The sequence below is a fragment of the Rhinoraja longicauda genome, chromosome 9 (assembly GCF_053455715.1).
Source record: "Rhinoraja longicauda isolate Sanriku21f chromosome 9, sRhiLon1.1, whole genome shotgun sequence".
NCBI classification, from domain to species: Eukaryota; Metazoa; Chordata; class Chondrichthyes; order Rajiformes; family Arhynchobatidae; genus Rhinoraja; species Rhinoraja longicauda.
Window position 1 is genome coordinate 63091973 of NC_135961.1, and position 12902 is coordinate 63104874.

Consider the following 12902-nt stretch of genomic DNA (forward strand, 5'->3'; position numbering starts at 1 on the left):
ATCAGTACCCTGTTCCTGCCTTCTCCCCATACCCCCTGACTCCGCTATCCTTAAGAGGTCTATCTAGCTCTCTCTTGAATGCATTCAGAGAATTGGCCTCCACTGCCTTCTGAGGCAGAGAATTCCACAGATTCACAACTCTCTGACTGAAGACGTTTTCCCTCATCTCAGTTCTAAATGGCCTACCCCTTATTCTTAAACTGTGGCCCCTTCTCTCCCGAGATGCTGCCAGTCGTGCTGAGTTACCCCAGTATTTAGCATCCATCTTCAGTTTAAACTAGCAACTGCAGATGCTGGTTGACACCAAAGATGGACCCAAAATGCCGTAGGAAACGCAGCATCACGGGAGAAAAGGAATAGGTGATGTTTCAGACATTCCTATTCTCCGGAGATGCTGCCTGATCCGCTGAGTTACTCCAGCATTTTGTGTCCATCTACCTTTCATCATCTCTGTATTGATGGTTCGTTGTCTTTCATTTTCTATTTCAGTCTCTGGTCAGTATCCTTGTGGAAAATGCCTCGTGAAACCTTGCGACACTTTGACCTTACCGTTCCTTCAGTTTAGTTTCGAGATGCAGCACAGAAACAGGCCCTTCGGCCCTTCGGTCCACCGAGTCCGTGCCGACCGGCGATCCCCAAACACTAACGCCATCCTACACACACCTGGGACAATTTACAATTTTACTGAATCCAATTAACCTAGACTCACAGCTCCAGAGACCCGGGTTCAATCCTGACTGTGGGTGCTTTCTGTGTGTGGGGTTTGTCCGTTCTTCCTGTGACCGTGTGGGTTTTCCTCCGGGTGCTCCGGTTTCCTTCCACGCTTCCAAAGACGTGCAGGTTTGTAGGTTAATTGGCCTCCGTAAATTGACCCTCGTGTGCGGGATGGAACTAAGGTGATCGTTGGTCAGCAGGGACTCGGTGGGCCGAAGGGCCTGTTGCCACGCCGTATCCCTCCCAGTGACCGCGTGGGTTTTCTGCGGGTGTTCCGGTTTTCTCCCACACTCCGAAGGTGTGCAGGTATCCTACACGCGCTAGGGACGATTTACAATCACTCTGAAGCCAATTTACCTCCAGACCTGCACGTCTTTGGAGTGTCGGAGGAAACCGGAGCACCCGGAGAAAAAAACCACGGGGAGAACGTACAAACTTCCGTACAGACAAGCGCCCCGTAGTCGGGATGGAACCCGGGGTCTCTGGCGCTGTGAGGCAGCAACTCTACCGCTGCGCCACCGTGAGGATAACAAATATGATGAGTTGTGGTCTTTTATAAACATGCATGCGTTCAGTATTGTAATCATTCTTTCGTCTGTCTGCACACCAGCCTCATCCAACCACGAGGAGACCGATGTGGCGCAGCAATCCGGCGCGGACGGGGTGGAAAAAAACGTGGAAAAACTGGGGAAGGATATCGCGGAGCAGAAAGCAATCGGCCGGAAGTCAATAGGTCAGTAATGGCGCACAAACTCATCTCAGACACTTCATGGATTCAATGATACTTTATTGTCACTTGGGCCTAGGTACAGTAGAATCTTTTGTCTTGCATACGTTCCAGTAAAATCGAACTATAGAATCACAGAGTGATACAGGGCGGAAACAGGCCCCTCGGCCCTGCTTGCCCACACCGGCCAACAATATCCCAGCTGGAATTTAGAAATGATGAGAGGAGATCTTATCGAAACGTATAAGATTATTAAGGGGTTGGACACGTTAGAGGCAGGAAACATGTTGCCAATGTTGGGGGAGTCCAGAACCAGGGGCCACAGTTTAAGAATAAGGGGTAGGCCATTTAGAACTGAGACGAGGAAAAACATTTTCAGTCAGAGAGTTGTGAATCTGTGGAATTCTCTGCCTCAGAAGGCAGTGGAGGCCAATTCTCTGAATGCATTCAAGAGAGAGCTGGATAGAGCTCTTAAGGATAGCGGCGTCAGGGAGTATGGGGAGAAGGCAGGAATGGGGTACTGATTGAGAATGATCAGCCATGATCACATTGAATGGCGGTGCTGGCTCGAAGGGCCGAATGGCCTCCTCCTGCATCTATTGTCTATTGTCTACACTGGTGCCACCTGCCTGTGCATGGCCCATATTCTCCCTATCCATGTACCTGTCCAAATGTTTCTTAAACGTTGCAATGGTCTCTAATCTCCTCTGACCCACGTTTGGCCCATATCCCTCCAAACCTGTCCTATCCATGTACCTGTCTAACTGCATCTTAAACGTTGGGATAGTCCCTGCCTCAACGACCTCCTCTGGCAGCTCGTTCCACACACCCACCAGCCTAAGTTTGGTTGAGTTTAGTTTATTGTCACGTGTTCATGAGGTACAATGAAACGCTTCTGTTGCGCCCGCACTCAGTGTGAAAAAAGGACTCTTGAGCAAAATACAAAATGGTGGAGAAACTCAGCAGGTCAGACGGCTTTTGTGTGAGGAATGCACAGGCATGTTTTGGGTCAGAACCCTTCTTCAGACTGATTGGGTTCGGGGGGAGAAAGCTAGAAAAGAGAGATATCATATCATATATATATACAGCCGGAAACAGGCCTTTTCGGCCCACTGGGTCCGTACCGCCCAGCGATCCCCGTACATTAACACTATCCTACACCCACTAGGGACAATTTTTACATTTACCCAGCCAATTAACCTACATACCTGTACGTCTTTGGAGTGTGGGAGGAAACCGAAGATCTCGGAGAAAACCCACGCAGGTCACGGGGAGAACGTACAAACTCCGTACAGTGCAGCACCCGTAGTCAGGATCGAACCTGAGTCTCCGGCGCTGCATTCGCTGTAAAGCAGCAACTCTACCGCTGCGCTACCGTGCCGCCTTGGGGGCAGGACAAAGCCTGGCAAGTGATAAGAGGTTGCAGATGAGGGGCAGGTGGATGAAGTAAATGACAAAGGCTCGGTGTAAGAATAAGACTAAAGGATGGCGGATAAAGAGAGAAGAGGAACAGTGAGAAGTAAAGTCAGAGGAAGGGATGTGGGCGGAAGGGGACAGAGGGGGGGGAAAAATGGGGGGGGGTGAAAAAGCACAATCATAGATAAGTACAAAAGTACAACGATTGTAGGGTACAAATAGTAGGTTGCACTCTGCTGGAGATTAGGCATCATGATGGCACAGCGGTAGAGTCACTGCCTCACAGCGCCAGAGACCCGGGTTCGATCCCGACTTCATATCATATATCATATCATATATATACAGCCGGAAACAGGCCTTTTCGGCCCACCAAGTCCGTGCCGCCCAGCGATCCCCGCACATTAACGCTATCCTACACCCACCCACTAGGGACAATTTTTACATTTACCCAGCCAATTAACCTACATACCTGTACGTCTTTGGAGTGTGGGAGGAAACCGAAGATCTCGGAGAAAACCCAAGCAGGTCACGGGGAGAACGTACAAACTCCTTACAGTGCAGCACCCGTAGTCAGGATCGAACCTGAGTCTCCGGCGCTGCATTCGCTGTAAAGCAGCAACTCTACCGCTGGGTGCTGTCTGTACGGAAGATTGTACGTTCTCCCTGCGTGGGTTTTCTCCGGGTGCTCCGGTTTCCTCCCACACTCCAAAGGAGTGCAGGTTTGTAGGCTGATTGGCTTCAGTATAATTGTAAATTGTCCCTGGCGTGTGTGTGGGATAGTGTTAGTGTGCGGGGATCGCTGGTCGGCGCGGTCTCGGCGGGCCGAAGGGGGATGTTTCCGCGCTGTGTCTCTAAACGAAACGAAACTAAAATGCTTGGCCTGCTTTTTACGCTTGCGCCCTCGCTAACAATGCTGTCCTCTTGATCGTGATCGCAGGAGAAGGCGACGCGGAGAGCGAAGACGAAGATGATGATGATGAAGAGGATTCAAAAAAATCTTCAATGGATGAGGTAGGCAATCTCATAGAGTCGTGGAGCGACACAGCGTGGAAACAGGCCCCTCGGCCCAAAACTTGCCCGCACCGGCCGACAAGTCCCAGCAACATGTCCCACCAAAATAAACTGATTAAGAAATATCCAACCCAACTTCGTGCGTCAACAGCATTAATCTGCAGGCATGAATTCGCAAGAAACTGGTAATCTCTTTTGCTGGAGGTCTCGGTGTGGAAAATGCATCGACATCTGTCACTTTTTATGGAGCAAGCTGTAAAGGTCAGAGATGAGACATATGGCTTCAAAAACAAAGGAAATTTAGAGTCAGAGAGTCATACAGTGCAGAAACAGGCCCTTAGGCCCAACTTTCCCATTCCGACCTCAATGTCCCAGCTACACTAGTCCCACCTGCCTGCGCTTGGTCCATATCCTTCCAAACCTGTCCTATCCATGTACCTGTCTAACTGTTTCTTAAACGTTGGGATAGTCCCAGCCTCAACTACCTCCTCCGGCAGCTCGTTCCATACACCCACCACCCTTTGTGTGAAAAAGTTACCCCTCAAATTCCTATTAAATCTCTTCCCCTTCACCTTGAACCTATGTCCTCTGGTCCTCGATTCCCCTACTCTGGGCAAGAGACTCTGTGCATCTACCCGATCTATTCCTCTCAGATACATTCACAATTATATGCCGATGAATGGGAAGTCAGGAGGAGCAGAGATGGACGGTGCGGTTCAGCTTAGTCCAGAGATACAGGGCGGAACAGGCCCTTCGGCCCAACAAGTCCGCGCCGACCAGTGATCCCCGCACACTCGTGCACAGTTTCCGGCAGCTCGTTCCATACACCCACCGCCCTCTGGTGAAGTTTCGTTCAGGCAACTGCACCGATTTGCTGTCAGCGAGTGTTTCGGCTTTGGACTCCAGAGGTACAGTGTGGATACGGGACCTTTGTTCGGGAACTGCTCAGTATATTGAGTGCGCGGGGCCGACCGGACTTTGGACTTTGAATAATGGCGTCAGTAATCTCGGCGCCCGCAAGTTTACTTTGGTTTAGAGATACGACGCGGAAACAGGCCCCTCGGCCCACCGAGTCCGCGCCGACCAGCGATCCCCGCACGTTGACACCACCCTACGCACACTAGGGACAATTTTCAGTCATACCAAGCCAGTTCACCGACAAACCTGGGGGGAAACCGAAGATCTCAGTAAAAACCCACACGGGTCACGGGGAGAACGTACAAACTCCGTACAGACAGCACCTGTAGTTGGGATCGAACCTGGGTCCCTGGCGCTGTGAGGCGGCAACTCTACCGCTGCGCCACCGTGCCGCCAGACATGACTTTCTGACAGTGTGTGTGTGAATCTATGACAGCTTAAAGCTCTGCCCTGTAGTGTATGATTGTTCCATCCTTCTTGGTGTAAAGGGAAAGCCAAATGGGAAGAGTGCCAGAGGAAGAGGGTTCCATTGTTTTATTCACTTCATCAGTTCATAAACGAGAGGAGCAGATTCAAGCCATTCGGCCCATCAAGTCAGCTCCACCATTCAATCATGGCTGATCAATCTCTCCCTCCTAACCCCATTAACATAGAAACATAGAAAATAGGTGCAGGAGGAGGCCATTCGGCCCTTCGAGCCAGCACCTCCATTCATTGTGATCATGGCCGATCATCCACAATCAGTAACCCGTGCCTGCCTTCTCCCCACATATCCCTTGATTCCACTAGCCCCTAGAGCTCCATCTAACTCTCTTTCAAATTCATCCCGTGAATTGGCCTCCACTGCCCTCTGTGGCAGAGAATTCCACAAATTCACAACCCTCTGGGTGAAAAAGTGTTTTCTCACCTCAGTTTTAAATGGCCTCCCCTTTATTCTTAGACTGTGTGGCCCCTGGTTCTCGACTCCCCCAACATTGGGAACATTTATCCTGCATCTATCTTGTCCAGAGTCGTTTCATAATTTTACATGGATAGGATGAAAGGAACCATTCTCCTGCCTTTCTCCCCGTAACCCCTGACACCCCACACTAATCAAGAATCTATCTATCTCCGCCTTAAAAATATCCACTGACTTGGCCTCCACAGTCGTCTGTGGCAATGAATTCCACAGATTCACCGCCCTCTGACTGAAGAAATTCCTCCTCATCTCCTTCCTAAAGGGACGTCTTTTAATTCTGAGGCTGTGCCCTCTGGTCCGAGACTCTCCCACTAGTGGAAACATCCTGTCCAGGCAACAATGGAGCCGTTGGCTTGGAGCTTCCTTCCAACGCCCACACTGCTGTCCCTGGCACATGTTCCTGTCTAATATCCCACTGTCTACAGTGCCATTAATATGTTTGATGTTCAACTTCATCACTGCTCAGTGAAAAGAAGTATCAGTTGAGAGTTGCTCTCTAATCTCAATAAACAATAGACAATAGGTGCAGGAGGAGGCCATTCGGCCCTTCGAGCCAACACCGCCATTCAATGTGATCATGGCTGATCATTCTCAATCAGTACCCCTTTCCTGCCTTCTCCCCATACCCCCTGACTCCGCTATCCTTAAGAGCTCTATCCAGCTCTCTCTTGAATGCATTCAGAGAATTGGCCTCCACTGCCTTCTGATGCAGAGAATTCCACAGATTCACAACTCTTTGACTGAAAAGGTTTTTCCTCATCTCAGTTCTAAATGGCCTACCCCTTATTCTTAAACTGTGGCCCCTTGTTCTGGACTCCCCCAACATTGGGAACATGTTTCCTGCCTCTAACGTGTCCAACCCCTTAATAATCTTATACGTTTCGATAAGCTCTCCTCTCTTCCTTCTAAATTCCAGTGTATACAAGCCTAGTCGATCCAGTCTTTCAACATACGACAGTCCCGCCATTCCGGGAATTAACCTAGTAAACCTACGCTGCACACCCTCAATAGCAAGAATATCCTTCCTCAAATTTGGAGACCAAAACTGCACACCGTACTCCAGGTGCGGTCTCACTAGTGCCCTGTACAACTGCAGAAGGACCTCTTTGCTCCTATACTCAACTCCTCTTGTTATGAAGGCTAACATTCCATTGACTTTCTTCACTGCCTGCTGTACCTGCATGCTTCCTTTCAGTGACTGATGCACTAGGACACCCAGATCTCGTTGTACGTCCCCTTTTCCTAACGCTGAAGAGAAGCTGAGATCAGCCAAAGAGGTTGTATAAATATTGGGGCTAATTCACGTGAAATCTGAGTACTATTTTCTCACCTACTGTGTAAGCAATTCACAGCCATTGAAGTCAATGTATTTCTGGATGGACTTCACTTTTTGCTTGGCGTGTGTATTGTAGCGTGCTGGTTGTACAGAAAAACATAATGTACAGAAAAACATAATTCATACTGCTGACCAATCTAATGGTACCAAGTTACATTATTATAAAGCATTTGTGGCGTGTCAGATGTTTCTTGTTTGATGAACATAATGTGAAGCATTCTGCGTAAACACTCATCTTAAATGACAATACTAAATATGCAGAGTTCCCATTAAACCTTATTTATACATCGATGTTGGGAGGGCGGGGGGAGGGGGGGCGAGAACTAAGGGGTCCCAGCGTGGGAGATGAAGAAGTGGGGATATATATTCGGGTACCTATGGTGGCGCAGCGGTAGAGTTGCTGCCTCACAGCGCCAGAGACCCGGGTTCGATCCCGACTACGGGCGCTGTCTGTGTACGGAGTTTGCACGTTTTCCCCGTGACCAGTGTGGGTTTTCTCCGGATGCTCCGGTTTCCTCCCACACTCCAAAGACCTACGGGTTTGTAGATTCTGTCAATTGTCCCTCGTGTGTAGGGTAGTGTTAGTGTATGGGGTGATCGCTGGTCGGTGTGGTACTCGGTGGGCCGAAGGGCCTGTTTCCACGCTGTATCTCCAAACTGAACTCAATAAACCACGGGATAAAATAGATGGGGCTCCATAATTCAGAAGGCTAACATTTGTCTTCTACTATTTGAATTAGACATAATGTTTAAACAGAAAAGTGCATTCATCAAACATATAAGAGGCTTTTGTTTTCTTTGCGTGGAGAATTATTAAAATTTAGGACATGTCCAATACAGATTTACAGCAGTTAAGGTAGCTAAATGTTAAAACAAGCAACGTAGTGCATGAGAGGTAGTACACAAGAAACTCCAGATGATGGTTGACCAAAAAGATTGCAAAGTACTCATAAGTTCAAGTGAGAGGAGCCAAATTGGGCCATTCGGCCCATCGAGTCTACTCCGCCAAACAATCACGCTATTGATTCTCCGCACAGTCCGTCCTAACCTACCTGATCTCCCGGTGGCTCAGCACTTCAACTCCCCCTCCCATTCCCAATCTGACCTTTCTGTCCTGGGCCTCCTCCATTGTCAGAGTGAGGCCCAGCGCAAATTGGAGGGACAACACCTCACGTTTCGCTTGGGTAGTTTACACCCCAGCGGTATAGATAATAGACAATAGGTGCAGGAGGAGGCCATTCGGTCCTTCGAGCCAGCACCGCCATTCAATGTGATCATGGCTGATCATTCTCAATCAGTACCCCGTTCCTGCCTTCTCCCCATACCCCCTGAACATGGTATGAACATTGACTTCTCTAACTTCGGATAGCCCCTGCTTTCCCTCTCTATCCCCTTCCCAGTTCTCCCACCAGTCTTCCTGTCTCCGACTACATCCTATCTCTGTCCCGCCCCCTCCCTTCACATCAGCCTGAAGAAGGGTCCCGACCCGAAACGTCGCCCATTCCTTCTCTCCAGAGATGCTGCCTGACCCGCTGAGTTGCTCCAGCATTTTGTGAATAAATACCTTCAGATTTGGACCAGCATCTGCAGTTTTTTCCCTGCACTTCTAATACTTTGCTTCTGTCTTCTGTTGCAGGGAACAGCGGGATGTGAGGCCAACGCCACAGAGGAAATGTCCAACCTGGTCAACTACATTCAGCCCGTGAAGTTTGAATCCTTCGAGGTGGCTAAGAGTGAGTGGCCCTTTTCAATCCGACTGCGCGCAATGTCGTGACGGAGTTCAGTTCAGAGATACAGCGTGGAAACTGGCCCTTCGGCCCACCGAGTCCACGCTGACCATCCATTGTTCATCGCACGCTGGTTCTATCTTATTCCCCCTCCCCTACACACTCGGAGCAATTTGGGGAACACACTGATGGCTTGTCATTGAGTCATGGAAACAGGCCCTTCGACCCACCCAATCCACGCTGTCCATCGTTCGCACCTGTTCGCACTAGTTTTAGTTTAGTTTGGAGACACAGCGCAGAAACAGGCCCTTCGGCCCATCGAGTCCGCGCCGACCGGCGATCCCCGCACATTTACACTACCCCCGCACACAGTAGGGACATTTTCTTTTAACATTTACCAAGTCAAGTAATCGTCAAACCTGCACGTCTTTGGAGTGTGGGAGGAAACCGAAGATCTCGGAGGAAAGCCACGCAGGTCACGGGGAGAACGTACAAACTCCGTGCAGACAACGCCCTTAGTCGGGATTGAGTACAGGTCTCTGGCGCTGTAAGTCAGTAGCTCTACCGCTGCGCCACCGTGTCGCCTTTGATGGGCCGAATGGCCTCATTCTGCTCCTATAACTTATGAACTTCCATGATTAGTTAGATTCCATACATTCTGACCGCTGAATGTTTCATAGAAACATAGAAAATAGGTGCAGGAGGAGGCCATTCGGCCCTTTGAGCCAGCACCGCCATTCATTGTGACCATGGCTGATCATCCACAATCAGTAACCCGTGCCTGCCTTCTCCCCATATCCCTTGATACCACTAGCCCCTCGAGCTCTATCTAACTCTCTTTTAAATTCATCCAGTGAATTGGCCTCCACTGCCTTCTGTGGCAGAGAATTCCACAAATTCACAACTCTCTGGGTGAAAAAGTTTCTCCTCACCTCAGTTTTAAATGGCCTCCCCTTTATTCTTAGACTGTGTGTGGCCCCTGGTTCTGGACTTGCTCAACATTGGGAACGTTTTTCCGCCATCTAGCTTGTCGAGTCCTTTTATAATTCTGTACGTCTCTATAAGATCCCCTCTCGTCCTTCTAAACTCCAGTGAAGTACCCTTTGTTTCGAACCGCTTTGTTTGATGGGATGGATCCTTTGTGGTTCAATTGAATTCGGTCAATAGACAATAGACATTAGGTGCAGGAGTAGGCCATTCGGCCCTTCGAGCCAGCACCACCATTCAATGTGATCATGGCTGATCATTCTCAATCAGTACCCCGTTCCTGCCTTCTCCCCATACCCTCTGACTCCGCTATCCTTAAGAGCTCTATCTAGCTCTCTCTTGAATGCATTCAGAGAATTGGCCTCCACTGCCTTCTGAGGCAGAGAATTCCAGAGATTCACAACTCTCTGACTGAAAAGGTTTTTCCTCATCTACGTTCTAAATGGCCTACCCCTTATTCTTAAACTGTGGCCCCTTGTTCTGGACTCCCCCAACATTGGGAACATGTTTCCTGCCTCTAATGTGTCCAACCCCTTAATAATCTTATATGTTTCGATAAGATCCCCTCTCGTCCTAAACTCCAGTGAAGTACCCTTTGTTTCGAACCGCTTTGTTTGGTGGGATGGATCCTTTTTGGTTCAATTGAATTCGGTCTTTTTCTTCCCCGCCCCTGTTGCACAGTTTGGACAAACTGTGTCTACGATGTTGGATGGAAGCAATCCGAGGCTGAAGATTAGCCGAGCCTGATGGTGATGTGTGTAATGAAAGGGATCTGACTGTTGCCACGAGGCAGGGCTGGGACAGCAATTTTCAAAGACAGTTAGACTTTGTTGTGAATTAGATGCCATCAATACTCAATGCTCCTCTTACAGCACGTGATATGCCTGGGACAAACATTTCTCTTATGTTCAGGCTGTTCTAATTTTCTTGCTGCCACAACGGCTTTGAAATGCATAACTTTGTTGAAAGACTGGAGCGACTGGGCTTGTTTGTAGACACTGGAATTTAGTAGGCTGAGAGGGGATCTTATTGAAACATATGAGACTATTAAGGGTTTGGACACGCTGGAGGCAGGAAACATGTTCCCGATGTTGGGGGGAGTCCAGAACCGGGGGCCGCAGTTTAAGAATAAGGGGTAGGCCATTTAGAACGGAGATGAGGGAAAACCTTTTTCACACAGAGAGTTGTAAATCTGTGGAATTCTCTGCCTCAGAAGGCAGTAGAGGCCAATTGACTGGATGTTTTCAAGAGAGAGTTAGATTTAGCTCTTTGGGCTAATGGAATCAGGGGGTATGGAGAGAAGGCAGGTACAGGTTACTGAGTTGGATGATCAGCCATGTCACATTGAATGGCGGTGCAGGCTCGAAGGGCCGAATGGCCTACTCCTGCACCTATTTTCTATGTTTCTAAAATTCTTGGGTAACTAAGCGGGACGGACAGCATCTCTGGAGAGAAGGAATGGGTGACATTTTGTGTTGAGACCCTTCTTCAGACCCTAGAGTGATGCTGCCCGAACCGCTGAGTTACTCCAGCATTTTGTGTCTATCTTTGGTGTAACCAGCATCTGCAGTTCCTTCCTACACTGTAGTCACTGGCACAGTGTAGTGGGGCCTTTTGGTTGCTGATAACGGAATGAATATGTGAGCCCTTGGTTTTAGTTTAGTTTAGTTTAGAGATACAGCGCAGAAACAGATCATTCGGCCCACCGAGTCCACGCCGACCAGCGATCCCCGCACACCAACACTATCCTACACACACTAGGGGGGACAATTTTACATTTACACCAAACCAATTAACCGACAAAACCCGCACGTCTTTGGAGTGTGGGAGGAAACCGGAGCACTTGGGAAAAAACCCAGGCAGGTCACGGGGAGAACGTACAAACTCCGTACAGACAGTACCCGTGGTCAGGATTGAACCCGAGGCTCTGGCGCTGTAAGGCAGCAACTCTACCGCTGTGTCACCGTGCCTCCCTATCATATGTTAAACCAATCATTCCTGGTATCATTCCTGGGTTCCTAGTTGAGGCCAAGCTCATTTTTAAAAATCTATCTGTAGTTGTTCGTGAGAGATGGAAATCTGGTGTTTATTGAATGTGCGTGCTTTATTTTACAGAGAATAATAAGAGTTTCGAGATGTCATCTTTCGTGGAGACCAAGGCTCTGGAACAGTTGACAAAAGCTCCAGTGGAGTTTGTGGAGTATCCTTTCAGAGAGATTGTATCGGGCTGCTCCTTATCTGGTGCTGAAAAGCACTCTCTATCACCACTAGTTTAAAGTGACTTAATGGACCTTGTGCCACAAAGAGTCGTTGTTCTGCAGCGGCCCAAGATGTGTTGTGTGTTATAATGCCAAACGCTTTAACTCCCCCTCCAATTTAGGGTTGCCAACTGTCCCGTGTTAGCTGGGACATCCCGTATTTTGGGCTAAATTGGTTTGTCCGTGCGGGACCGCCCTTGTCCCGTATTAGGCCCGGGGGGCGCTGTAGGCCCGGGGAGCGCTGTAGGCCCGGACACTGTAGGCACGGACATTGTAGGCCCGGACGCTGTAGGCCCGGACACTGTAGGCCCGGACACTGTAGGCCCGGACATTGTAGGCCCGGACACTGTAGGCCCGGACACTGTAGGCCCGGACATTGTAGGCCCGGACACTGTAGGCCCGGACGCTGTAGGCCCGGACACTGTAGGTCCGGACAGTGTAGGCCCGGACACTGTAGGCACGGACACTGTAGGCACGGATGCTGTAGGCACAGACACTGTAGGCGTGGACACTGTAGGCCCGGACACTGTAGGCCCGGACACTGTAGGCACAGACACTATAGGCCCGGACACTGTAGGTCCGGACAGTGTAGGCCCGGACACTGTAGGCACGGACACTGTAGGCCCGGACACTGTAGGCCCGGACGCTGTAGGCCCGGTCGCTGTAGGCCCGGACACTGTAGGCCCGGACACTGTAGGTCCGGACGGCGTAGGCCCGGAGGCCCCGGGTGCTGTCTAACAGAGGTTGTGTAGCAACCCGCCTCCCGGCCCGGGCGGCCGCCATTGGTGGAGCGGGAGCACGTGGCCGCCGGCTGGGTGAGGTCACGTCTGGCGCGGGGCGGTGACGTCAC

The 12902-nt window shown here is 49.9% G+C and overlaps 1 protein-coding gene across 1 annotated transcript in view; it reads left to right on the forward strand.

Moving 5' to 3' along the window:
* Positions 1-12902, forward strand: part of plcb1 (phospholipase C beta 1) — a 641072-nt gene that overhangs the window by 500517 nt on the left and 127653 nt on the right. The window contains exons 15-18 of the mRNA XM_078405993.1: positions 1325-1447; positions 3795-3868; positions 8717-8813; positions 11910-11994. Coding sequence (XP_078262119.1) covers positions 1325-1447; positions 3795-3868; positions 8717-8813; positions 11910-11994 — 379 coding nt within the window. The remainder of the gene's footprint in view (positions 1-1324; positions 1448-3794; positions 3869-8716; positions 8814-11909; positions 11995-12902) is intronic.